At 43.2% G+C, this 27,531-nt stretch overlaps 1 protein-coding gene across 2 annotated transcripts in view; it reads right to left on the bottom strand.

The window, feature by feature from the left end:
- Positions 1-23,826, bottom strand: part of DNAJC18 (DnaJ heat shock protein family (Hsp40) member C18) — a 39,525-nt gene extending 15,699 nt beyond the window's left edge. For both annotated transcript variants that reach the window (XR_002341938.1, XM_003123993.6), the window contains exons 1-3: positions 23,694-23,826; positions 13,808-13,994; positions 3,386-3,531 (exon numbers count right to left, since the gene is read on the bottom strand). Coding sequence is in view for 1 of the 2 variants with exons in the window: in XM_003123993.6 (XP_003124041.5) it covers positions 3,386-3,531; positions 13,808-13,994; positions 23,694-23,733 (373 nt within the window). In the remaining variant the exon portion in view is untranslated. The remainder of the gene's footprint in view (positions 1-3,385; positions 3,532-13,807; positions 13,995-23,693) is intronic.

A 27,531-nucleotide genomic window follows, 5' to 3' on the forward strand; every position in this document is an offset into this window, starting at 1 on the left:
TAGATCTAGTCACTTGTGATGGAGCATGGTGGAGGACAATGTGAGAAAAAGAATGTATATATGTATGTGTGTGTGACTGGGTCACTCTGCTGTACAGCAGAAAACTGACAGAATACTGCAAACCAACTATAATGGAAAAAATACAAATCATTACAAAAACTTAAGATATGTATCTTCGATGTCTCAAGGGCGGATCAAAGGCTGAAGAGACTCCACCTGCACAGCACCGCCCCTCCTCCTATGCACAAACATGCAAACTGTGTCCAGCATCATTTCAACGTACAATCAGTACCAATGATCAAAGAGAGCTTGTAAAAAATCTTTTAAGACATCCTCACTCCCCCACTTTTAATTCAGTCAACACTGTCAGAAATACAGAAGGAGTATTTCCTTATAATTCTTCTAGCTAGAGAACTGCATTAAATATTTAGAGCAATAAAACAGCTAAGCAGAAGAAACAAACAGAAAAACCTAAACAGAGTCGCTGAAACATTCCCTCCCTTGCCATCTGGCAGGTTTCTCAGAACCACATCATTGCTGTCTGAGGTGCTGTGTGTGCGTGTGCGTGTGCGCGTGTGTGGCAAGAATGTGGGGTATCTGTTTGTTTCCCTGTAGAAACTGTGGGGAGACCTAGGTTCGCAATAGCACAGCCACAAAGGCTGGCTGGTCCTTGGAGGTAAATGCTCATCTTAAAAAATTTCTCAGGAGTTCCCGTCGTGGCGCAGTGGTTAACGAATCCGACTAGGAACCATGAGGTTTCGGGTTCGATCCCTGCCTTTGCTCAGTGGGTTAACGATCCGGCGTTGCCGCGAGCTGTGCTGTAGGTTGCAGATCCAGCTCGGATCCCGAGTTGCTGTGGCTCTGGCGTAGGCCGGTGGCTACAGCTCAGATTCGACCCCTAGCCTGGGAACCTCCATATGCCGCGGGAGCGGCCCAAGAAATAGCTAAAAAGACAAACAAAACAAAACAAAACAAAACAAAAAATTTCTCAGACCTATGACTTTTTACTTTTTCTTTTGAAAATTTCAAATTTATAGAAAAGTTAAAAAAACATAATAAATGCCTGCATTTAATTCACCAATTGTTAGCATTTTGCCACACTGCTTTCCTCAACTCTTTCCATATACATACATACACGTATTCATTTTTTTGGCTAAACCATGTGAAAGCAGGCCTCAGATATGATGACACTTCACCCCTAAATATTTCAGCACATTATCTCCTAAGGAGAAAGACACTCTCCGACATGATCACAATTCTCTTCGCAGCTAAGAAAACTGAACATCAATTCATTATCGCCCAGGGGACCCATGCAAGGTTCATGCTCCGCTTTTGGATTCACGTCTCCTTAGCTATTTTTTTGTTTATTTGTTGCTTTGGTTCTACCCACGGTACGTGGAAGTTCCTGGCCAAGGGATGGAACCTGTGCCACAGCAGTGACCTGACCCACAGAAGTGACAACACTGGGTCCTTAACCTGCTGAGCCACAAAGGAACTCCCTCTCTAGTTTTTTTAACCTAGAATAGTCTCCCCACCTTTTTTGCTTTTCATTAAACAGAATTTTTTAAAGAATAGTTCAGTGATGTTGTAGAATGTCCCACATTTTGATGGTTTCCTCTTTACTAGATTCGGGTTAAACATTTTGGCAAGAATACCACATGGGATTATAACATGTCATGTTAGGCTGTCCTAATATTGGTGATGATAAGTTGGACCACTAGTTATCTCTGTTTTAAGGAAAATCTTCCCTGTGGAATGAGTAAGTATTCTGTGGGGTGATACTCCGATATCAACGTGAATATCCTGTTCAACAACAACCTAAGCCAGCTTTTGGCATCCAGTGATAATCCTTGCCTGCACCAGTGATGCCCTTGAGGGTGAAGGACTTAACATTTTTATTTTTATTTATGTGTTGGATCCAATTTTTTTTTTGGTCTTTTTAGGGCCGCCCGAACAGCATAGGGGTTGAATTGGAGCTGTTGCTGCCGGCCTACACCACAGCCACAGGAACACTGGATCCGAGCCAAGTCTTTGATCTCCACCACGGCTCACAGGAACACTGGATCTTTAACCCACTTAGTTAGGCCAGGGATTGAACCTGTGTCCTCAAGGATTCTAACTGGGTTCGTTACTGCTGAGCCATGAGGGGAACTCTGGATCCTAAATATTTTTTAAGACTATATTTCTGAGAGTTCCCACTGTGGCCCAGCAGGTTAATGAGCCAGCTTGTCTCTGTGGTGGTGCTGGTTAGGTCCCTGGCCATGCGCACTGGGTTAAGGATCTGGCATTGCCTGGCCTGGGAACTTTTATTACCATGGGTGTGGCTGGAAATATATTTCTTTTTTTTTTTTTTTTTTTTGTCTTTTGTCTTTTTGTCTTTTGTTGTTGTTGTTGCTATTTCTTGGGCCGCTCCCGCGGCATATGGAGGTTCCCAGGCTAGGGGTCGAATTGGAGCTGTAGCCACCGGCCTACGCCAGAGCCACAGCAACGCGGGATCCGAGCCGCGTCTGCAACCTACACCACAGCTCACAGCAACGCCGGATCGTTAACCCACTGAGCAAGGGCAGGGACCGAACCCGCAACCTCATGGTTCCTAGTCGGATTTATTAACCACTGCGCCATGACGGGAACTCCTGGAAATATATTTCTAAAGTGTCACAGAAATCAATGGAAAAAAGATTTGATCTATTACTTTGTTTTTGCTTATTACAAAGCTTTATAAAGCTTTTTTCTATGAACATGTTAATATCAGAGGTTTCCTGAACAAAGAGTTCCACGGTCAAAGAAGTGAGAAGTGCTATCTAGGCCCTTACTTGCAAGGGGCCTCCAACTATACGTTCCACAAGAGAAATCCCATCAGTTTTATTCAGCTGGCATAGGTGAATATTTTGCTGAATTAAGGAATGAAATATTCCAAGTTCCTGTTGTGGCTCAGCGGGTTGAGAACCTGACAGAGTGTCGCAAGGATGCAGGTTCGATCCCTGGCCTCCCTCGGTGGTTAAGGATATGGCGCCGCCACAAGCTATGGCACAGATCAGAGATGCAGCTTGGATCCAATGTTGCTGTGTCTGCAGTACAGGCCCGAAGCTGCAGCTCCGATGTGACCCCTAGCCTGGGAACTTCCATATGCTGTAGGTGGGGTTGTAAAAAGAAAAAAAAAAGAGAAAAAGAAACAAAAGGTTCCAAAAGGTATTACAGAGAAACTAAATATTCTTTCCAAAATAAATTAAGGTAAGTGAAGGAGGATGGGGGAGAGCTATGCTAATAATCACGATCTAAGAGGTGTGGCAGGAAAAAACCCCACTTGTGGACTTAAAAAGCAATTACGGGGCAGCTGAAAACGACCAGCAGTGACCAAACTTCAAGCATTAATTTAGGATCAGACCTTTGAAAGCATCTGTAGCTCCAGGAGCACAGTTCTTGTCAGGATGAAATTTCAGGGCAAGTTTTCGGTAAGCTTTCTTAAGCTCTTCATCACTGGCATTTCGTGAAACTCCCAGAATTTCATAGTAATTTCTGCATTTCTTGATCCTAAAAACACAAATCAGAAACATTTTTTGGTATGTCTACAAAGGTTGCTTTGCGCAAACTGCAAGACAGTAAATTGACCCTCTCTCCAATCTGTGAGCTGTAAAACAAACCTGAAAGACAATGAGTGAGCACACTGATGTGACGTCCCATTTATTGACAATGCCCTCCCCCCGAGGACAGCTTAAACCCTTTCAGAGTATTCACAGTATTTTTACATCTAATATTTTATTCTTTCTAGATTCCTGCAAGTGGGTAGAACAAAAATACTAACCCTCATGTTAAGGTCCAGGCTAAGGTTGTCAGAGTTGAAAAAGACAGCAGAGCCAGAACAAATACCCTCATCATCCTTTTTTCTCCCTTTCTTCTTCCTTATGACTATCTTTTTAAACTTTGCTTTAAAAAGTTAACATATTCACATGGTAGAAGGAAAATATCCAATAGTACTAAACTATATACAGTGAAAAATCTTCCTGCTTCCCCATTCCCTGTCCCCCATCTCCCACCCTAAGGATGGCTAACCAGTATAAGAAGTTTGCTGTGGGAGTTCCCGTCGTGGTGCAGCAGAAACGAATCCGACTGGAACCATGAGATTGCAGGTTATGGATCAGTGGGTTATGGATCCAGTGTTGCCATGAGCTGTGGTGTAGGTCACAGACATGGCTCGGATCTGGCGTTGCTGTGGCTCTGGTGGAGGCCGGCAGCAACAGCTCTGATTCGACCCCTAGCCTGGGAACCTCCATATGCAGCAGGTATGGCCCTCAAAAGACAAAAAGCCAAAAAAAAGAAAGAAGTTTGCTGTGAAACCTAGGTACACAGAGAGTACATGTAGAGAAACCGCCCCATTTTTTTCTTACCTAAACAGAAGCATGTTATAATCACCATTCCACATCTTGCTTTTTTGTAAAACTAACAACTTATCTTGGAGATTGATACATAACTTACACAGGTAAGAGGAATAGGGATAATGGTTTAGGCCACCAGAGTGGCAGAACTGAATTTTTTTTTTTTCCTTTGTCTTTGGTCTTTTCAGGGCCACACCCACAGCATATGGAGGTTCTCAGGCTAGGGGTCAAATCGGAGCTACAGCTGCCGGCCTACACCACAGCTACAGCAATGCCAGATCTGAACCATGTCTGCAACCTACACCACAGCTCATGGCAACGCCAAATCCTTAACCCACTGAGCGAGGCCAGGAATCGAACTCAAAACCTCATGGTTCCTAGTCGGATTCGTTTCCGCTGCTCCACAATGGGAACTCCTACAGTACTGAACTTTTTGATCTAAGAAGTCTTTACACTCTTAAAAATTATTGAAGACCCTAGGAGTTCCCGTGGTGGCGCAGTGGTTAACGAATCCGACTAGGAACCATGAGGTTTCGGGTTCGATTCCTGGCCTCGCTCAGTGGGTTAAGGATTTGGCATTGCCATGAGCTGTGGTGTAGGTCGCAGACACGGCTCGGATCTTGCGCTGCTGTGGCTCTGGCATAGGCCATCGGCTATAGCTGTGATTCGACCCCTGGCCTGGGAACCCCCATATGCTGCGGGAGCAGCCCAAGAAATGGCAAAAAGACCAAAAAAAAATTATTGAAGACCCCAAAAGAGATTTTGTTTATAAAGGTTATATCTATCAATATTTACCATACTAGAAGTGAAAACAAAAAAATTTAAAATATGGGAGTTCCCTAATGGCCTAGTAGTTAAGGATCTGGCATTGTCACTGCTATGGCTCAGGTCACGGCTGTGGTGCGGGTTCAGTCCTTGGCCCAGGAACTTCCACATGCTGCAGGCACAGCCAAAGGAAAAAAAAATTAAAAACATGGAAGGATGACATAACTGCATGTCATGTTACACAGCTTCTCAAAAATTCCACCATATAATCATGAAGAGATGAGAGTGAAAATGGCAAATGTACATGTATTATGAAAATATTTTTATTTTATTTATTTATTTTTTCTTTTTAGGGCCACACTCACGGCATATGGAAGTTCCCAGGCTAGGGGTCAAATCAGGAGCTAGAGCTGCTGGCCTACCCCACAACCATAGCAACTCGGGATCCAGGCTACATCTGCGAAGTACATACACTACAGCTCATGGCAATGCCAGATGCTTAACCCACTGAGTGAGGCCAGGGATTGAACCCACATCCTCATGGATACTAATCGGATTTGTTTCCACTGTGCCACAATGGGAACTCCCATGAAAATATTTTTGAACTTGCAGACAAGCTCCCCAAGGATCTTTGGGTTCCCACACCACACTTTGAGAATGGATGAACTAGAGCATAAACTCTGGAGTCAAAATGTCTTGGTTGTGATCTGATCTTGCTGTGGACTTGACCCTGTGTCTGAGTGCTATCTTCCAAAATAGGCTAATAATTACACCTATATTTCACAGAGCTGTCGTAATTAAATGAAGTATTCATTAAAATGCTTGATAGCATCTGACATGATGTAAATATTGGCTATGACTAAAAATCTACCACATTCTACAGATGACCAATAGGCACATAAAAAGATGCTCAATATTGCTAATTATTAGAGAAATGCAAATCAAAACTGCAATAAGTTATCACCTCACACTGGTCAGAATGGCCATCACCAAAAAGTCTACAAATACAGTAAATGCTGGAAAAGGTGCAGAGAAAAGGAAACCCTCCTATACTACTGGTGAGAATGTAAATTGCAGTCACTATGGAGAACAGAGGTTCCTTAAAAAATTAAAAATAGAGTTATCATATGATTGAGCAATCCTATTCCTGGGCATCTATCAGGAAAAGATGAAGACTCTAAATCAAAGAGATACACGCAGGAGTTCCTATCATGGCTTAGTGGTTAACAAACCCAACTAGCATCCATGAGAATGCGGATTAGATCCCTGGCCTCACTCAGTGGGTTAAGGATCCGGCATTGCTGTGAGCTGTGGTATAGGTCACACACACGACTTGGATCTCACGTTGCTGTGACTGTGGTGCATGCCTGCAGCTGCAGCTCCAACTTGACCCCTAGCCTGGGAACCTCCATATGAAGTGGGTGCGGCCCTAAATAAAGACAAAAAAAAAAAAAAAAAAAAAAAAAAGATACACTCACCCTAATGTTCACAGCAGCACTATTTAAACAGCTAAGAAAGTAACCTAAGTGTCCACTGACAGATAAACGGCTAAGATGTGGAATATACATGCAGTGAAATATCATTCAGCCATAAACGGGAATGAAATGCCACTTGCAGCAACATGGATAGAAGTAGAGCTTATCACACAAAGTGAAGCAAGGCAGGCAGAGAAAGACAAATATCACTTGCTATCACTTATATGTGAAATCTAAAATAATGATACAAATGAACTTACTTACAAAACAGAAACAGATTCCCAGACATAGAAAACAAACTTATGGCTGCCAAAGGAGGAAGGGACAGGGAGGGATAAACTAGGAGTTTGGGATAAACAGATATACACTGTTTTATATAAAACAGATAAACAACAAGTCCTACTGAATAGCACAGGGAACTATGCTCACTATCAGCTAATAACTTATAATGAAAAAGAATATGAGGAGTTTCCCTTGTGGCTCAGCAGAAACACCTCTGACTAGTATCCATGAGGATGCAGGTTCAAGCCCTGGCTTTGCTCAGTGGGTTGACGATCAGAGTTGCCATGAGCTGTGGTATAGGTCACCAACAAGGCTCAGATCTCATGTTGCTGTGGCTGTGGTGTAGGTCGGCAGCTACAGCTCCAATTCGACTCCTAACCTGGGAACCTCCATATGTCACGGGTGTGGCCCTAAAAAAAGGACAAATAAATACATAAATAAATAATCTGCAAAGGAAATATATCTATGTGTCACTTGACTATACACCAGAAACCAACACAACATTGTAAATCAACTGCATACTCCAATATAAAAAAATATACCACATTCGGGAGTTCCCATTGTGGCACAGTGGTTAACAAATCTGACTAGGAACCATGAAGTTGTGAGTTCAATTCCTGACCTTGCTCAGTGGGTTAAAGATCCAGCATTGCTGTAAGCTATGGTGTATGTTGCAGACGTGGCTCGGATCCCGCGTTGCTGTGATTCTGGTGTAGGCCAGTGGCTACAGCTCCGATTAGACTCCTAGCCTGGGAACTCCATGTGCTGCAGAAGTGGCCGTAGAAAAGACCAAAAAAAAAAAATATATACACACACACACACACACACACACACACACCACATTCTTTTAAAAAGCTGCATATTCTTGCTGTAGAGCAGAAACTGGCACAACATTATAAATCAATTACGCTTTAATTAAAAAATAAAAAGCTGCATATTCTGGCATTTTATGGATGCGTGTACCTTCCCTACTGCTGGGTGTTTAAAGTATCTCCAGGTTTTACTTCCACACCATTCAGTTAGGCAGGCAGTGGCCCCGAGCCCTGTGGAGGACTTCACGGTAAGTCAGTGACACAGTCAGGGCTGTAATGCAGGGTTCGGAATGTCAGCTGGGGCCCTTCCCCGAGAGCTGCCCATGGGGATCCCACGGAGCAACCCCTTAGTTTCCAATTCCTGGTTCCACGGCAGATACTCCCCTGCTTCTCTTTCTCTTTCTTTCTCTCTCTTTTATAAACTTATTATTTGTTTAATAACAGCTTTACTGAGATATAATTCACATATGACAAAGTTCATTTTTCAAATTGAAGCACAGTGGATGGTTCACTCATTTAAAGCATAAAATTTAGGAGTTCTAGTCGTGACTCAATGGTAAAAGAACCCGACTAGTATCCATGAGGATGCAGGTTTGATCCCTGGCCTCGCTCAGTAGATTAAGGTTCTGGCGTTGCCCTGAGCTGTGGTGTAAGTCACAGACATGGCTCGGATCTGGCACAGGCCAGCAACTACAGCTCCAATTCACTCCCTTGCCTGAGAACCTCCATATGCCGTGAGTGCGGCCCTAAAAAGACAAAAGACAAAAAAAAAAAAAAAAGTAAAATTTAGTGTTTTTTTTTTTTAAGCATAGTAACAGAGTTGTACACCCATCACCACTATATAGTTCTGGAACATTTTCTTTTTTTTTCTCTTTCTTTTCTTTTTTTGTCTTTTTGCCTTTTCTAGGGCCAGACCCACGGCATATGGAGGTTCCCAGGCTAGGGGTCTAATGGGAGCTGTAGCAACAGGCCTACACACCAGAGCCACAGCAACGCAGGATCTGAGCTGCATCTGTGACCAACATGACAGCTCACGGCAAAGCCAGATCCTTAACCCACTGAGCAAGGCCAGGGATCAAACCTGCAACCTCATAGTTCCTAATTGGATTCGTTAACCACTGCACCACGACGGGAACTCATAGAACATTTTCATCACCCCAAAAAGAAACCCTCCGATTGCTTCTGCTCTGTAAAGCCTGGCAATCACTAATTTTTGTGTCTCTATAAATGCTTATTCTTGCCATTTCATATAAAAGGAATTACACAGGATTTTCCATTGTGGCTCAGCAGATAATGAACCGACAGGTATCCATGAGGACGTGGGTTCGATCCCTGGCCTCGGTCAGTGGATTGAGGATCTGGCGTTGCTGTGAGCTGCGGTGTGGGCCGCCGACGCAGCTCGCACCATGCGACTCGGAGCCCACTTTGCTGTGGCGTTCCCTCACGTCACAGCATGTATCGGGCTTTATTACTTTCATTACCAAAGCGTTCACTGTACAGACAGTCCCCATTTTGCTTTTCTGTTCCTCAGTTAACGAACATCCAGGTTGTTTCCATTTAGGGGCTTTTAAGAAGGATGCTGTATGAACACTGATGTACACGTTTTTGTGTGGAAGTATGTTTTGATTTCGCTTGGCATCTATCTAATGACAGCTCCGTCATATGCGATGTCTAAATGTCTGAGGAGCTGCCACACTACTTTCCGAACTAGCTGCACCATTTTATATGCCCACGGGAACCAGACACGGGCTCCAACTCCTCCGTGTCCTCAACAACACTTGTTCTCGTCCACCTTTTCTCAATTTTAATTTTTTTATTTTTTAATGATTTTTATTTTTTCCATTATAGTTGGTTTAACAAGTTTTGTCAATTTTCTACTGCACAGCAAAGTGACCCAGTCACGCATACATGGATACATTCTTTTTCTCACGTTATCTCCATCATGCTCCATCATAAGTGACTAAACATAGTTCCCAGTGCTAGACAGCAGGTTCCTCAGCCACCTCTTTGATTACAGCCATCCTAGTGGGTGTGAGGTGTTATGGTCATTGTGGCTTTTTGGTTTTGTCTGTTTGTTTATGTTTTACGGCCACGCTCATGGCATATGTAAGTTCCTGGGCCAAGGACTGAATCCGAGCTGCAACCACAGCAACACCAGATTCTTTAACCCACTATGCCAGGCCAGGGATCAAACCCATGCCTCCAAAGTGACCCAAGCTGCTGCAGTTGGATTCCTAACCCGCTGTGCCACAGAAGGAACTCCTGCTCATTGCAGTTTTGATTTGCATTCTTTTAATGAGTAATGACGTTGGGCAGCTCTCTCTGTGTGCACATCTCTGGAGGAATGCCTGCTTAGACCCCTTGTGCATTTTTCCATTGGGTTGTCTTTTTGCTGTTGAGTTGCAGGAGTACTTTGTATTTTCTAGACGTAAGTCTCTTATCAGATAAATAATATGAAAATATTTTCTCCCGTTTTGTGGGCTGATTTTTCACCTTCTTGATGGTATCTTTTCAAGTAGTAAAGTTTTCAATTTTGATAAAGTCCAGTTTGCCTATTTTTCTTGTATCACTTAAGCTTTGGGTGTCCACAAGAACTCACTGCCTAATCCAGTGTCACGAAGCTTTACATTTATGTTTTCTTCTAAGAGTTTTATAGTTTTAATTCTTACATTTAGGTTTTACTTAGGTCTTTAAATCAGTTTTTGCATTTGTGTGAGGAACGGGTCCAAGTTCATTTTTCTGCATGTGAATATCCAGCCGTCCCAAAACATTCTGTTGAAGACTAGTCTTTCCCTCATTACATTGTCCTGGCACTTTTGTCAAAAAACAATTATATACATAAGGGTGTGTATTTCTGGAGTCTCAATTCTATTCCATTACTCTACATGCCTATGCTATGCTAGAGCACAGTATCTTCATTACTTAAGCTTTGTAGTAAGTTTTCAAATTAGGAAATGTTGAGTCTTTCAACTTTGCACTTCTTTTTCCAGACTGTTTTGACTACTATGGCTTCTTTGCATTATCATATGAATTTTAGGATCAGCTTATCAATTTCTGCAAAAAAAGCAGCTGGGAATTTGATAGGAAATGTGTGGCATCTGCAGATCAATTTGAGGAGTATTACTTTATTGCCAATATCAAGCATGAACACAGGCCATCGTCCTTATTTAGTTCTTCTTCTTCTGTTTTTTTTTTTGGCTGAAGGGTATACGGAAGTTCCAGGGCCGGGAATCAAATCTGAGCTGCAACCTACGCCACAGCTGTGGCAACACCAGATCCTTAACCCAGTGTGACGGGTCAGGGATCAAACCCGTGCCTCAGCAGCAACCCAAGCCACCAGAGACAAAGCTAGATCCTTAACCCACTCTACTTATTTAGGTCTTCTTAAATTTCTTTTAATGAAGTAATTTTTAATGTACAATCTTACATTTCTCCTGTTAAATTTATTCCTAAGCACTTTATTCTTTTAGGTGATATTATGAATGAAATTATTTTCCTTTTCAGATGGTTCATTAAGTGCGTAGAAAAATAATTTTTGTAGATTGACCTTACATTGAACTTTGCTAAACTCACCTGTTAGTTCTAATAATTTGAGTGTACGTAATCCTTAAAATTTTCTATACCAGATCACATCAAACTGTATTGTGACTATAGTTTTACTTTTTTCTAATCTCAATGGCTCCTACTTCCTGCTCTTGCCTAACTGCTCTGGCTTGAATCTCTCCCACAACACTGAACAGAAATGGCTAGAGTAAACATAATTGTCTTGTTCCTGCCCTATTCCTGATCTTATAAAGCATCAAATCATTCACCATTAAGTTTGATGTCGACCTTGTGGGATTTTTTTGTTTTGTTGTTGTTGTTGGTTTTTGCTTTTTAGGGCCATACCTATAGCATATGGAGGTTCCCAGGCTAGGAGTTGTTATCAGAGCTACAGCTGCTGGCCTATGCCACAGCCACAGCAATGCAGGATCTGAACTGTGTCTGCGACCTATACCACAACTTGTGGCAATACTGGACCCTTAACCCATTGAGAGAGGCCAGGGATCGAACCTGCAACCTCATGGTTACTAGCCGGATTCGTTTCTACTGCGTCACAATGGGAACCTTTTTTTTTTTTTTTTTCTGTGAATGTCTTTGTAGATGAACTTTATCAGGTTGAGGAAGTTCCCTTTTATTCTTAGGGTGTTGAATATTTTTATCATGAAAGGGTATTGGATTTTGTCAAACGCTTTTTTTCTATACCTACTAAAATGATTATATGACTTTTGTCCTTTTTTTTGGTCTTTTTATGGCCACACCCACAGCGTATGGAGGTTCCCAGGCTAAGGGTCCAACTGGAGCTGTAGCAACTGGCCTAAACCACAGCCACAGCAATGTGGGATCCAAGCTGTGTCTGTGAACTACACCACAGCTCACTACAACGCCGGATCCTTAACCCACCCAGCAAGGCCAGGGATTAAACCTGCGTCCTCATGGATACTAGTCGGGTTTGTTAACTGCTGAGCCATGACGGGAACTCTGACTTTTTTCTTTTATTTAATTAAATGGTGTATTCTGTAAATCAACTATAATGGAAAAAATAAAAATCATTAAAAAATGGTGTACTACACTACTTGATTTTTGTGTTAAACAACTTTGCATTTCTATAGGATGAATCTCACGTGATCAAGATATACAACCCTTTTTATACATTTTTTATATTTTTATATATTGCTGGAAGCTGTACCCAAGTCATGATGTCTTTGTTTTTGGCTACAGAGTAAAACTGGTCTCATAGAATTACTGGGGAAGTATTCCCTTCCTTGGTATTTTCTGTGACATCTAATGAAGGATTAATTTTGCTTTGGACATCTGGTAGAATTCGCTACTATCTGGGTCTTAGCTTTTCTTTGTGGGAAACTGAATTTGTCCCCTTCATTCAGCTTATCTAATTTGCTGTCATAAAATTATTCACAGTATTTGCTTACATTATCTTTTTTTTTTCTTTTGTCTTTTGTTTTTTTTAGGGCTGCACCCACAGCATGTGGAGGTTCCCAGGCCAGGGGTCGAATCAGAGCTGTTGCTGCCAGCCTATGCCAGAGCCGAGCTGCGTCTGCGACCTACACCACAACTCACGGCAACACCAGATCCTTAACCCACTGAGCGAGGCCAGGGATCTTACCCGCAACCTCATGGTTCCTAGTCGGATTCGTTTCCACTGCACCAAGACGGGAACTCCACATTATCATTTTTTTAGTAAGATGGAGAGTGATGTCCCCTACTTCACTCCTGATTTTAGTTATTTGAGTCTTCTCCCTATTTTCTGTTGGTCAGTTTAGCTAAAATTTGTCAGTTTTATTCATATTTTCAGAAACCAACTTTTGGTTTTATTGATCTTCTCTATTGTTTTTCTATCCTCTATTTCATTTATTTCTGCTCTATGTTATTTTCTTCATTCTCCTTGTTTGAATTTAGTTTGTTCTTCTTTTTCTATAAGATTAGGTTACTGATTTGAGATTTTTTTTAATGTTTTATAAATAAACATTTATAGCTGTAAGTTTCCTCTTAAGTATTGCTTTTGCTGCATTCCATGTTTTAGTATTTTGTGATTTCATGTTCATTCATTTTCAAGTATTTTCTAATGTTTCTTGTGATTCCTTCTATGACCTATTTGTTATTGAGGAATGTTACTTAATTTTCACATATTTGTGAATTTTCCAAATTTCCTTCTGCTGTTGATTTCAAAGAACATACAAGCATTTGATTTTAATCCTTCTAAATCTATTGCGGTTTATTTTATGGCCTAACATATGGCCTATTCTGGATAATGTTCCATGTATACTTGAGAAGAATGTATATTCTCCTGCTGCTGGATAGAATGTTCTAAGGATGTCTGTTATGTTAAGCTGGTTTTCCCTGCCTCTCTTACAACAGAAGCAGGGCAGGTGGGTCAGATCACACCCTAACACTCCATTTCGACCTAGCCTTGCCTCTGAGGCCCAAAACTACTGTGTTTTAATAATAGTAATAAAAACAATAACGAGAGTCAATACTTACACAGCACATCATCAGTTCTAGGCCCTCTACATAAAATCATTTAATCCCACCACAGGCTCACCTTTGTACTCCAAGCAACTGCTCTTCAGTGTAAGTGGCATTCCCCTCACCCTGTCGGGTCTGAGTCCACTCATTCTCAGGCTTCTTTTCACTCTGTGCCTTCATGCAGTTACAGCAACCACAGGGGTCATGACTTTCAGGAGGTCTGTCCTCTGGGTATTTGTTTCTTCTAACTGCGTCAATGTAAGCTGCAAAGGAACAGCACCTGCATGAGGCTTCAGTCTGCCCTGCAAGTCAACTTTGCTACTGGCCTTAGCCATCTGGGAGGGTGCCTGCAGGCAAGTGAATGTGAGGGCCAGGCTACGGATGTCATCCTAAGCATCCATACAAAGCTGAAAAAACATCTTCCTTGAGAAAACAACACAGAAAATACAGAGGCAACCATGAAAACCGTTTAATGTCTGAAACATGAGGCATAATAATGTCCACCATACTTACAGTTGTCAGTCAGCAAATAATCTTGACTCAGAGCCAGTAAAGGGGCTCAAGAGGTATCTGCCCAATGCCTCTTGTGCAGGCTGGCGCAGGTGCAAACGGCTGCAGCCATCCTGGACTCCTGAGGTGGGTGTGGCCTGCCACCACTAAGGGTCCCAGGAACAGGCACTGCCTGCAGCCCCAGTCACCTCAGGGGTCACCACCTTGGAGAGCCCTGCAACCGAGCTCTGCCCATTGCCCTCACCTCCCTGGAAAAGTACATGCCCCGCTACTGCTGCTGCCAAAGGCTCCGAGCATTGTCCCCCTCTCCCTGAGGGTCACTGCCTCTGCCTAGGTCCCTGCAACCAGAAGCAGACTGCCACCCCAACTCCCCGTGGGTCCTCTCCACTGCTAAGGGCTTGGTGACCAGGTGCCACCTACAGGTCTGCCCATTGCCCCCATCTTCCTGGAAGCACCCACAGGCCGTACACCTTCACACCCCCATCAAGGGATAATGGCCTGCACACATTGAGGAAAGAGAGAGCGACCATCCAAGCCAAAAAAAAAAAAAAAGTAAGCTACCCAAGGATGCTCCTGAATATAAACAGCCCTCTAAGACTAGAGGAGATGATTGTTTTCCCTTAATTCAGAGTATAAGAATAATGTAAGTAAAATGAAGAAGCACAGGAACCATTCCCAGTAAAAAGAACAAGAGAATTCCCCTGTAGAAGCAAACAAACAATGAAACAGAACTCTGTGGTCCAACAGGCACTAAGTTCAAAAAGGAGGTAATGAGCTTAAGTTGCGACTGCAGCTTGGATCTGATCCCTGGCCTGGGAACTCCGTATGTTTTGGAATGGCAAAAAAAAAAAAAAAAAAAAAAAAAAAAAAAAAAAGGTGATAATGAAAATACTGAAGGAATTAAGAATGGATATCAACAGTAACACAGATTACTTTAAAAAGGAACTAGAAACTATAAGGAGGAGCCAAGAAAAACTAAAAATTCATTTGCACAGACAAAATCTGAGTTAAAGGCACTGGAGAGCAGAATGAATAATGCAGAGAAACAAATAAGTAACTTGGAGGACAGAATAATGGAAATCACCCAATTAGGACAGCAGACAGAAAATGAAAAAAAAAATGAAAGCAATGTAAGAGATCTATGGGATAATATAGAGCACACCAATCTATGCATAATGGGGGTTCCAGAAGGAGAAGAAAAAGAAGAGGGGATCAAAAATATGTTTGAAGAAATTATGGCAGACAACTTTCCAAATCTAAAGAAGGAAACAGATATTCAGATACAGGAAGCACAAACTGAACCCAAAGAGACCTAAACCAAGACATATTTTAATAAAAACAGCAAAAGTTAAAGGATAAGGGCAGGATTCCAAAGGCGGAAAGAGAAAAACAAAGAGTTAATTATATGGGAACCCCCATAAGGCTATCAGCTAATTTCTCTATAGAAATTCTACAGGCCAGAAGAAAATGGAAAGATATAGTCAAAGTTCTAAAAGGGAAAAATCTGAAACCTAGGAGACTCTACCCAGAAAGATTATCATTTAAAATAGGAGAGGGAGTTCCCTTTGTGGCTCAGTAGAAATGAATCTGACTAGTATTCATGGGGACACAGGTTCAATTCCTGGCCTCACTCAGTGGGTTAAGGATCCAGCAATGCTATGACCTGTGGTACAGGTTGCAGACACAGCTCAAATCTGGTGTTGCTATGGCTGTGGCATAGGCCAGCAGCTATAGCTCCAATTCAACCCCTAGCCTGGGAACCTCCATATGCTGTGGGTGCAGCCCTAAAAAGACAAAAAAATAAAAAATAAAATAATAAAATAAATGAGGAGAAATGAAAAATTTCTCAGACAAACAAAAACTAAAAGAATATGGAGTTCCCGTTGTGGTGCAGTGGTTAACGAATCCGACTAGGAACCATGAGGTTGCGGGTTCGGTCCCTGCCCTTGCTCAGTGGGTTAACGATCCGGCGTTGCCGTGAGCTGTGGTGTAGGTTGCAGACACGGCTCGGATCCTGCGTTGCTGTGCCTCTGGCGTAGGCCAGTGGCTACAGCTCCGATTCAACCCCTAGCCTGGGAACCTCCATATGCCTCGGGAGCGGCCCAAGAAATAGCAACAACAACAACAACAAAAGACAAAAATACAAAAGACAAAAAAAAAAAAAAAAAAAGAATATAACACACTTGGAGTTCCCATCGTGGTGCAGTGGTTAATGAATCTGACTAGGAACCATGAGGTTGCAGGTTCAATCCCTGGCCTTGCTCAGTGGGTTAAAGATCTGGCGTTGCCGTGAGCTGTGGTGTAGGTTGCAGATGCAGCTTGGATCCCACGTTGCTATGGCTCTGGCGTAGGCCGGCAGCTACGGCTCCGATTTGACCCCTAGCCTGGGAACCTCCATATGCCATGGGAGCGGCCCTAGAAAAGGCAAAAAGACAAAAAAAAAAAAAAAAAGAATATAACAACACTAAACACATTCTAGAAGAAATACTGAGAAGTCTCCTCTAAGTAGGAAAGAAGTAAATAGATATAGGATGAAGAAAATCACAACTGGAAGGTAACCATGCAAATAAAACAGCATACAGATCAAAAAGAAAAATAAACCCCATTTGTGAAAACAATGATAAACACAAGGAACAGCAAAAGGATAAACATGAAAATGTGAAAAAGGACATCAAAATCATAAACTGTGGGGAAGGAGAATAAGAAAACCTAGACTTTTTTTTTTTGCTTTTTTTTTAGGACACCCACAGCATATGAAGATTTCCAGGCTAGGGGTCCAATTGGAGCTATAGGTGCTGGCCTATGCCACAGCCACAGCAACTTGGGATTCGAGGTACATGTATGAGCTACACCACAGCTCACAATGATGCCAGATCCCCAACCCACCGAGGCCAGTGATCAAACCTGCATCCTCATGGATCCTAGTCAGGTTTGTTAACCTCTGAGAAACAAAGAGAACTGCCCTGGACTTTTTTTAAAAAATGTGTTTGAGCCTATATGATGATTGGTCTAAAGCAAGCAGATATAGGAAGGGGTTAACATACTTAAAAAACATAGCAACCATAAATCAAAAACACAATACAGCCACAAAAACTGTAAAAAAGGAGGACATATGCATAAAATAAAAGGAAATCATCCAACCAAAAATAGAGAAAGGGACAAGGATGAACATAGAATTTACTGGAAAACAAGGTTTAAAATGTCAATAAATACAACATATTTATCAATAATTACCTTAAATGTCAATGGACTGAATGCTCAAAAGACATAGAGGGGCAGACAAGATAAAAGAACAAGAGCCTAAAATATGCTGCCTATAAAAGCCCCATCATAAGACAAAGGATACATACATATAAATGGAAAGTGAGGGGATGGAAAAAGATATTTCATTCAAATGGAAATGACAGGAAAGTGGAAGTTGCAATACTCATATCAGACAAAACAGACTTTAAAACAAAGTTCATAAAGAAAGATAAAGGACACTAATGATAAAAGGGTCAATTCAAGAAGAGGATGTTACAGTCAATATATATGCCCCTAATACAGGAGCCCTCAAATACATAAAACAAATACTATTAGACACAAAAGGAGAAACTGATAGGAATACAATAATAGTAGGAGACTTTAACACTCCACTCACATTAATGGACAGATCTTCTAGACAGAAAATCAATAAGGCAACAGAGATCCTAAATGATACAACATAAAAGTTACACTAAATTGATATTTTCAAGACATTACATAAAATAAAAAGAATATACATTCTTTTCAAGTGCACATGGAACATTCTCTAAGATTGACCACATACTGGGGCACAAAACTAACCAAAATTTAAGAGCATAGAAATTATTTTAGGTACTTTCTCTGACAATAATAGTATGAAACTAGAAATCAATCACAGGAAAAGAAATAAGAAAATAACTGACTACATGGAGACTGAACAACATGCTACTAAAAAAACCAATGGGTCCACAAGGAAATCAAAAAGGAAATTAACAAAATACCTTGAGACAAACAACAATGAAAACACAACCATACAAAATCTATGGGATGTTGCAAAAACGATTCTTAAAGAGAACTTCCTAGCACAGGGCTTCCCCCAAAAACAAGAAAAATGTCACATCAACAACCTAACCTATCACTTAAAAGAATTAGGAAAAGAAAACAAAAACAGGAGTTCATATTGTGGCTCAGGGGGTTAAGAATCTGACTGGTATCCGTGAGGATTTGGGTTTGAGCCCTAGCCTTGTTCAGTGGGTTAAAAAGCTGGTGTTGCCACAAGCTGTGGCAAAGATCACAGATGCAGCTTGGATCTGTTATTGCCATGGCTATGGAGTAGGCCAGCAGCTGGAGCTCCAATTCAACCCCTACCTGGGAACTTCCATGTGCTGCAAGTGTGGCCCTAATAAGAAAAAAAAGAAAAGGAAAAAAAAAAAAAAAAAAGAAGAAGAAAAAACAAAACCTAAAGTCAGCAGAAGGAAAGAAATCATAAAGATCAGAGAGGAAATTGATAAAAGAGAGATTTAAAAAATAGAAAAAAAAAAATCAATAAAACCAATGGAGTTCCCTTCGTGGCGTAGCAGAAACAAACCAGACTAGGAACCATGAGGTTTCGGGTTCAATCTCTGGCCTCGTTCAGTGGATTAAGGATCCAGCATTGCTGTGAGCTGTGGTATAGGTTGCAGATGTGGCTTGGATCTGGCATTGCTATGGCTGTGGCGTAGGCTGGCAGCTACAGCTCTGATTAGACCCCTAGCCTGGAACCTCCATATGCCACAGGTGTGGCCCTAAAAAGGACAAAAAGACAAAATAAACAGATAAATAAAACCAAGAGCTGGTTCTTTGAAAGGGTAAACAAAATTGACAAACCTCTAGCCAGACTCACCAAGAAGAAGAGAGAGAGAACCCAAATAAGCAGAATAAGAAACGAAAAATGAGAAATCTCAATGAATATTTGCAGAATACAAAAAAACCCATAAGACAATACTATGAACAATTAGACACCAAAAATTTGACAAAAAGAAGAAATGGACAACTTTCTAGAAATATACAGCCCACCGAAAATGAACCAAGAAGAAATAGATAATTTGAACATAGCAATCAGTAGACATGAAATTGAATATAAAATTAAAAAAAAAAAATTCCCTACAAACAAGTCTAGCACCAGATGGCTTCATAGGCGAATTCTACCAAACATACAAAGAAGAACTTATACCCAACCAAAAGGTTGAAGAAGGAACACTCCCAAAGACATTCTATGAGGCCACCATCACGCTACTAGCCAAACCAGACAAAGATACTACCAAAAAAGAAAATTACAGGCCAATATCTTTGATGACTATAGATGCAAAAATCCTCAACAAAATTGTAGCCGACCAAATCTAAAAACACATAAAAAAAGATCATACACCACAACTACGTGGGATTCATTCCAAGTTCAGAGGATGGTTCAACATACACAAATCAATCAATGTACTACACCACATGAACAAAAAGTCAAAAACCACACAATCATCTCAATAGATGCAGAAAAAGCTTTCGACAAAATCCAATATTCATTCATGATGAAAAACTCTACCAAAGTGGGTAAAGAGGGAACATATCTCAACATCATAAAAGCCATTTATGACAAACCCATATCCAATCTAACACTCAAAAGGAGAAAAGCTGAAAGCCTTCCCACAAAATCTGGAACAGGACGAGAATGCCCACTCTCACCATTTTTATTCAACATAGTATTGGAAGTCCTAGTCACAGCAATTAGACAAAAACAAAACATTTTAAAAATTTTAAAAAAAGAAAAGAAAGAAATAAAAGGTATCCAAATTAGAAAAGGTAAAACTGACACTAAACGCAGATGACATGATACTATACATAGAAAACCCAAGGACTCCACACAAAAACCACTCAAGCTAATCAACAAATTCAGCAAAGTAGCAGGATACAAGATTAACATTCAGAAATAGATTGCATTTTGGAGTTCCTGTTGTGGCTCAGCAGGTTACGAACCCAACTAGTATCCATGAGGATGTAGGTTCAATCCCTGGCCTCGCTCAATGGGTTAAGGAGCTGGCATTGATGTGAGCTGCAATGTAGGTCACAGATGTGCCCGGATCCTGTGTTGCTGTGGCAGATGCAGCTCTAATTCAACCCCAAGCCTGGGAACCTCTATATGCTTCAGGTGTGGCCCTAAAAAAAGATTAAAAAAAAAAAAAAAAAAAGAAAGAAATCAACTGCATTTCTGTATACTAACAATGAAATATTAGAAAAGGAATATTTAAAAAAATACCTTTTAAAATCACACTAAAAGCAGTTCTCCTGGGTTCCCCTATCCTGCTGCTCTCCACCGAAGGGTCCCTACCCAATAAAAGTCTTTTGCTCTGTCAGCAATAAAATAAAATCACACCAAAAAAAAAAAAAAATTAAACACCTAGGAATAAACCTGACCAAGGAGGTAAAATATTTTTACACTCAGAACTATAAAAAAATTAATCAAGGAAATTAAAGAGGATTCAAAGAAATGGAAAGATATCCCATGCTTCTGGATTGGAAGAATTAATATTGTTAAAGTAGACACACTATCCGAATAATTAAAAAAGATACAGGTACATCTACATTCACAATAGCACTATTCACAATAGCCAAGATGTGGAAACAACCTAAATGTCCACTGACAGATAAATGGATTAAGAAGATGTGTTGGAGTTCCCGTCGTGGCGCAGTGGTTGGCGGTCCGACTGGGAACCATGAGGTTTCGGGTTCGGTCCCTGCCCTTGCTCAGTGGGTTGATGATCCGGCGTTGCCGTGAGCTGTGGTGTGGGTTGCGGATGCGGCTCAGATCCCACATTGCTGTGGCTCTGGCGTAGGCCGGTGGCTGCAGCTCCGATTTGACCCCTAGCCTGGGGGCCTCCATATGCCGTGGGAGCGGCCCAAGAAATAGCAAAAAAAAGACAAAAAAAAAAAAAAGACAAAAAAAGATGTGGTACAGGGAGTTCTCGTTTTGGCTTAGTGGAAACAAATCTGACTGGTATTCACGAGGACACCTGGCCTCACTCAGTGGGTTAAGGCTCCAGGGTTGCTGTGAGTTGTGGTGTAGGCTGCAGACTCAGCTCTGAGTCTGTGTTGCTGCGGCTGTGGGTGTAGGCCAGCAGCTACAGCTCTGATCTGATCCCAATGTGCTACATATATAAAATGGAATACTACTCAGCCATAAAAAAGGATGAAATAATACCATTTACAGCAACATGGATACAACTAAAGGTTATCATCTAAGTGAAGCAAGTCATAAATAAAAAGACAAATACCATGTCCTATCACTTATATATGGAATCAAAAATATGACATAAATGAACCTATCTACAAGAACAGAAACAGACTCATAGGCATAGAGAACAGACTAGTGGTTGCCAAGGGGGAGAGGGGAGGGAGTGGGATGGATTGGGAATTTGGGATTAGTAGATGCAAGTTACTACATTTAGAATGGATACAAAATGAGGTCCTACAGTATAGAACGGGAAACTGTATCCAATCCCAAGAGTTAGACCATGAAGGAAGATAAATAGAGGAAGGGGAGATATATATATATATAAATGACTGAGTCACTTTGCTGTCCAGCAGAAATTGGCACAATCAATTACACATTGTCTTTTTTTTTTTTTTTTTTTGCTTTTGCCATTTCTTGGGCCGCTCCCGCGGCATATGGAGGTTTCCAGGCTAGGGGTCGAATCAGAGCTGTAGTCATCAGCCTAAGCCAGAGCCACAGCAACTCGGGATCCAGGCCACGTCTGCAATCTACAGCACAGCTCACGGCAACACTGGATCCTTAACCAAATGAGCAAGGCCAGGGACTGAACCTGCAACCTCATGGTTCCTAGTCAGATTCATTAACCACTGAGCCACGATGGGAGAGCCTAAATCAATTACACATTAATTTAAAAAAAGAGGTATCTGCCCAATACTTTGCCTTTAGGGCAGCACAGGGAAGCCTATTTCCCTGTGGTCCACGGTCTGGAGTGAATTGATCATGAAACATTTTTTGTTGCAATGCCTCCTACCACTAAAATTTAAAGTAAAGATGAGTTCAGCTTTTTAAACTTAACAATTACAGAACTAATATGAACAAGACGTCTGGCTAGGTACATTGAGAAGGCCTACTCCTGACTACAAAGACATTAGAGTTTAAAAGGAGAGGACTGGGCGTTCCAGGTTAAGATGTGGCATTGTCTCCTTGGCGACAACAGTTTGATCCCTGGCCCAGCCCAGGGGGTTAAAGCATCTGGCACTGCTGCAGCAGCGGCTGGGATTCATTCCCTGGCTGGTATGCACTGAGTGCAGCCAAAAAAAATAAATAAAAATAAAAGAAGAGAATTGAATCATAACACCTACAGAATGCCAAGAAGGCCACAGCAATCTAGTCAAGAAAGCAGAGTACTCATGTCTTGTCTGGAGGATCTGGGCAAGACTTGAAACACCTCCTTCTTCCTCTTAGTGACGACTCACTGCTCCTCATCCAAATTTCTCATCACAGGCCCAGCCTGCCTTTCCAGCCTCATCTCCCACCACAAGCTCCTTGTAGTCTCTGCTCTCCTCTCATCAAACTCCTTTCAGATCCACAACACGCTCTCTCTTCTCTGTGCCTTTGCCCAGGCTGTTCCCTCTGCCTATAAAATTCTTCCTCTAGGTAGGCCTGGCATCCTTCATGTCATGATAAGTAACACGTTCTCCAGGAGGCTTCCTCTGACACCCAGGCTGTATTGAGTGCCTTGTCAGTATGCACCCCCCAGACCTACGACCTTGCTGTGTAGCCCAGGCCATTCTGGCCCTGTTTTGTAACTGACTGTTTCCCTGTGAAACTCCCTCAGCAGACTGAGAATTCTGTGGGTTCAGGGGCCCACGACTGTCAAATCCCCACTGCAGAAGCAGCATAATGCAGGGTACACAATAGGTTTTGGATGGGTACTCTTTGCTTGATTGTAGGTTGGGAAAAGCCGGCCTGTTCACCCCGATGCTGGCTGCGTGGACAAGACCAAACCCAGGCAGAGGGGCAGGCGGCCCAGTTTGGAGGCGAGGATAAGGACCGGGTGAGGAAGCTGCGGGAGACCGCGTCACCTTCGGACCCTGGCGCAGGCGGGGCCGGGCCGCTGCAGGCCCTGGGCGGGGCACGGGCTGGGGCGGGGCTGGGGGGCCAGAGGCAACAAGTCGTCACTGGTGACTCTTGGTACCCGGCTGGGTCCTCGGCGTGAGCCAGCGCTCCTGGCTTCTGAATTCCGGCCCCCTGCACTGGGCGGTCCCCCACGCCACCGGGAACCCTACTCAGGCCCAGCATCTTCTCATAGGCCTCCATCCTTCACCTCAGGCCCAAGAGCTCAGCCCTTTCATAGAGCCGTCAGGAGCCCCATCCCTGATTTCCCCCTGACCCTGCCCTGTTCCACCGTCCGGCGAGGACGCGGTACCTTCGGTCCAGCGCTCCCCGCCGCCCAGCGTCGCGGCCATACCGGTTCCCAGTCAGCAGGTCTGCGGAGCCTCCCCCGCGCCCGAGGCTGAAAGGGAAGGGGGCAAAAGAGCGCGGAGCATGCTGGTCATTGTAGTCCAATCCGGAAGAGCCGCGGGTCCTTGGACTACAATTCCCGTCAGGCATAGCGCCAGGGGTCTCAGATGCTATCCGGTAAAGGGGAGCACGCGACCTTTGGAAGGAAAGCCAGTGGACGTGCGTTGCTGCTAGTTGAGTAGCTGGCGGGTCACAGCCCAGAAACTGCGGCAGCCGCGGGCCGTGCTTTTCCTCATCTGTAGAGGGGGAATAGTGGCTTCATCCCCGCCTAACACTTGGGATGTTCAGCCTAGGAGATCCAGCCTAGGAAAGGCTTTGCAAACTGTGGGATAGAAGGTCACGTTATGACTATTTTTCTCCTCAGGAATGACCTTTAAAAATATACGCTGATGCCAGTTTTCTGCAAAGTGTGTGCTAGGTCCTGAACGGGTTTTGGTGGTGTCGAACCCAAGCCTGGGAAGAGCCTAGAAAAATGAGATAGACAAATGTGGTTAAAGGGCGGCCCCTCCTGCATAGCTTCGATAGAGGGACCGACAGGAGGCAGGGGTAGAGAAAGAAGAAAAGGGCAGGTATTGCAGTTGGCATTAGATCCTCTGTCTTTGCCATTCGTTATCTTTCATCCATCGCATCCTACTCCAGAGCCCCTCTGAGACATCTGCTCTCTTCCACCGACATACCCCCCCCATTCGTTTCCTTGGTCCATTCCCTTCTTTTTTTGAAGAACTAGGTCCTAGGACATTAGTAAAAACGGCAATGAAGAAATACTCTTGCTTTTCCCCACTCAGGTTTGCATGGAGGCTAGCAAAGAAAAAAAGCAATTCTTCATAAGTGTATGAGTACAGGGTCCTTACTGACTAATCCTTGCAGTTGAGTTGGGATGGCGAAAAATCAGGTCTGCAAAAGTGAAAAATAACCATGTATATCCTCAACAAAAAATTACCTGGAATTCATTGAGATCTGACTCAGGAAGACCAAATCAGTTATATCAATTATGTTATCAACCAGCAGCTGCTTAGGTATTTAGAATGGGGTAAGAAGATATATAGCCTGTGGAGTTCCCGTCATGGCGCAGCGGAAACGAATCCAACTAGGAACCCTGAGGTTGCGGGTTCGATCCCTGGCCTTGCTCAGTGGGTTGTGGATCCAACATTGCCCGTGAGCTGTGATGTAGGTCGCAGACGAGGCTCGGCTCTGGCGTTGCTGTGGCCCTGGCATAGGCTGGCAGCTGTAGCTCTGATTGGACCCCTAGCCTGGGAACCTCCATATGCCACAGGTGTGGCCCTAAAAAGACAAAAGACAACAGAAGAAGAAGAACACAGCCCTTGACACAAACTGAAAGGGTAAAAGCCTCCAGGAAATGCAGTTCCCTTGCGTGCAGTCATGGCCTTAGGGTATATGAGCATCAGTGTGTTCACAGAAGGCTGGGTCCTGCGGAAGCCACTTGTGCTCTTCAGACAAGGGATCTGATCAGGGGCATCCTTTATGTTGTTGAAAATAAGAAGGACGTTTATTTGGTTTGGGGAGGCTAAACACACAGCTCTAGAAGATGGACAGAGGAAGGTGGGGTATGTCTTGAAGTCCAGAGGCACAGGGCTAAGGTCTGAACATTCTCAAAAATGTCAGAGTACCATGAAGTTAGAGGTACCTGATTGAGAATGGGGGTGCTAGAGTGCTGAAGGGGGGAATTGGATTGAGAAGGGGTGCTATGAATTATGAGGCTACTTTAGAATCCAGGTTGAAGAATGCTAGAGAAGATTTGGGACTGGGAGTTCCCGTTGCGGCTCAGCAGGTTGGGAACCCAACATAGTGTCCTTGAGGATGTGGGTTTGATCCCTGGCCTTGCTCAGTGAGTTAAAAAAAAATCTGGTGTTGCCTCAAGTTGTGGCAGGTCACAGATCAGCTCAGATCTGGTGTTGCTGTGGCTGTGCCATACGCCTCAGCAGTGGCTCCAATTCGACCCCTAGCATGGGAACGTCCATATGCCACAGGTGTGGCTGTAAAAAGAAAAAGAAAAAAAAAGACTTGGAAAGCTGGAGCCTCTTGGGAATGTCTGGTCCTTCAACAACATTTCTCGTCATCCTCTGAAACCTCACTTCCTCCTCTTCTAGATGGCTCATTGACTCCTAGACTGGATTTTTAAAAGATGGTTTATCATTGCAACCTTCACAGATATTGCCACACAAATATATCCTTTAGCTCATTTATACCCCAACACTTCTGGACGAATTGTTCTATGATTGTAGCACCAGGACTAACTTAGAACTCCAAACCTCACCATTTGGAATATTTCTGCGCCAGTGTTTGCTTAAGCATGCCAACCACGCAACAAAAACAATTGCCACTGCTGAATTCAGTCTCTGCGTTTGGTGAAAGAGGAAGCTGTGGGCTCAAAGGGTTCAGGATGGAATTCATTGAGATCTGACTCAGGAAGACCAAATCAATTATATCAATTATGTTATGCCAGGGGAAAGCCATCAGTAGGAAGAGTGAGAGCACCTGGGAAGGAAATAGGGCCGAGACCTGGGCAGTTCCCCAAGAGGTAGGTGCAGAAAGTTCAAAGAGGTGAGAAAGGACGTCCACAAATCCAGGGGGGAACAGCCGAGCAGAGCCACACAGTGTTTTCCAGCAGATTCAAAGAGAATTGAGTAGCGCTAGCCTGGCTATGGGAAATTGTGTGCACAAACTAGGCAGGTGGGCCTGCAATGATTCTTCATCTGCTAAAACCGTTTTACTTAGAGCCAGCCTCAGGGGTTTTTTTGGCCACCCCCACAACATATGGACGTTCCAGGGCCAGGGGTCGAATCTGAGCTGAACCTGTGACCCATGGCACAGCTGCAGCGACTCTGGATCCTCAACCCACTGCGCTCACTACACCAGGCCAGGGATTGAACAGGCACCTCCACCAAGACAAAGCCGGATCATTTAACCCACTGTGCCGCGGCAGGAACTCCCAGCATCCAGTTTTCTATACTGACGTTTAGAAAAAATTGTTGAACCGTAGGGAATTTTTCCTGGTGATACTGAGGTTTGCTGTCTGCCCTATATGATTGATTGAGATGCTGCCCCATCCGGCCCTGGAAGGAAGATCCTGAGTAAATAATCCCTCTGTCGGATTGGAGCTGTGATCCTTTGTTGGCTTCTTGGTTGCCCTCCCGTAGGATAGGGGGAGAAGCAAGAGGACACGCTACAGCCACCACCCCACCCCTACCACCTGTTCCTGCTTTGGGGTCCTGTAGTCTTGTGCTAGAATAGGGAGGAAGCCGTCTTGTAAATTGCCACCATCCTGTTGTCTAGACGTTAAGGAAGAGATACGGTCTCAAGGAAGCTGCAGGGAAAGGCTATACTTGGATTTCCTGCCAGAGGTGGGGTCTTGTATTTACAATAAAGAGGAGGCTCCTCCAGCAGAAGCCCCTCTAATATAGTTTGCCAGAGAGCAGAAATCAGCGTTAAGTGAACTCATCCTCCACCCCCTCTCCAAGGAGAGTTAATTGGCAACAGGAACATCAGCATGACTGATGTGGTGTTGCAATGTCGTTTCAGGGTAAAAGCCTTTCACTCTCACAGTAATACAGGCTCGCTCTGTCTCTCCTACATATAAATACCTTAGGACAAACAGCTCATATTTGCCGGGCATCGTCCAGAGTCAAGGGGAAGTGTGTGGCAGGATAATGAAGGCACCGTGTCATGAAGACATCAATTGCGTCACCTGCAATGAAACCCATGCCCTTGACCTAATTAGTCCA

Source organism: Sus scrofa, chromosome 2 (assembly GCF_000003025.6).
Source record: "Sus scrofa isolate TJ Tabasco breed Duroc chromosome 2, Sscrofa11.1, whole genome shotgun sequence".
Classification (NCBI taxonomy): Eukaryota; Metazoa; Chordata; class Mammalia; order Artiodactyla; family Suidae; genus Sus; species Sus scrofa.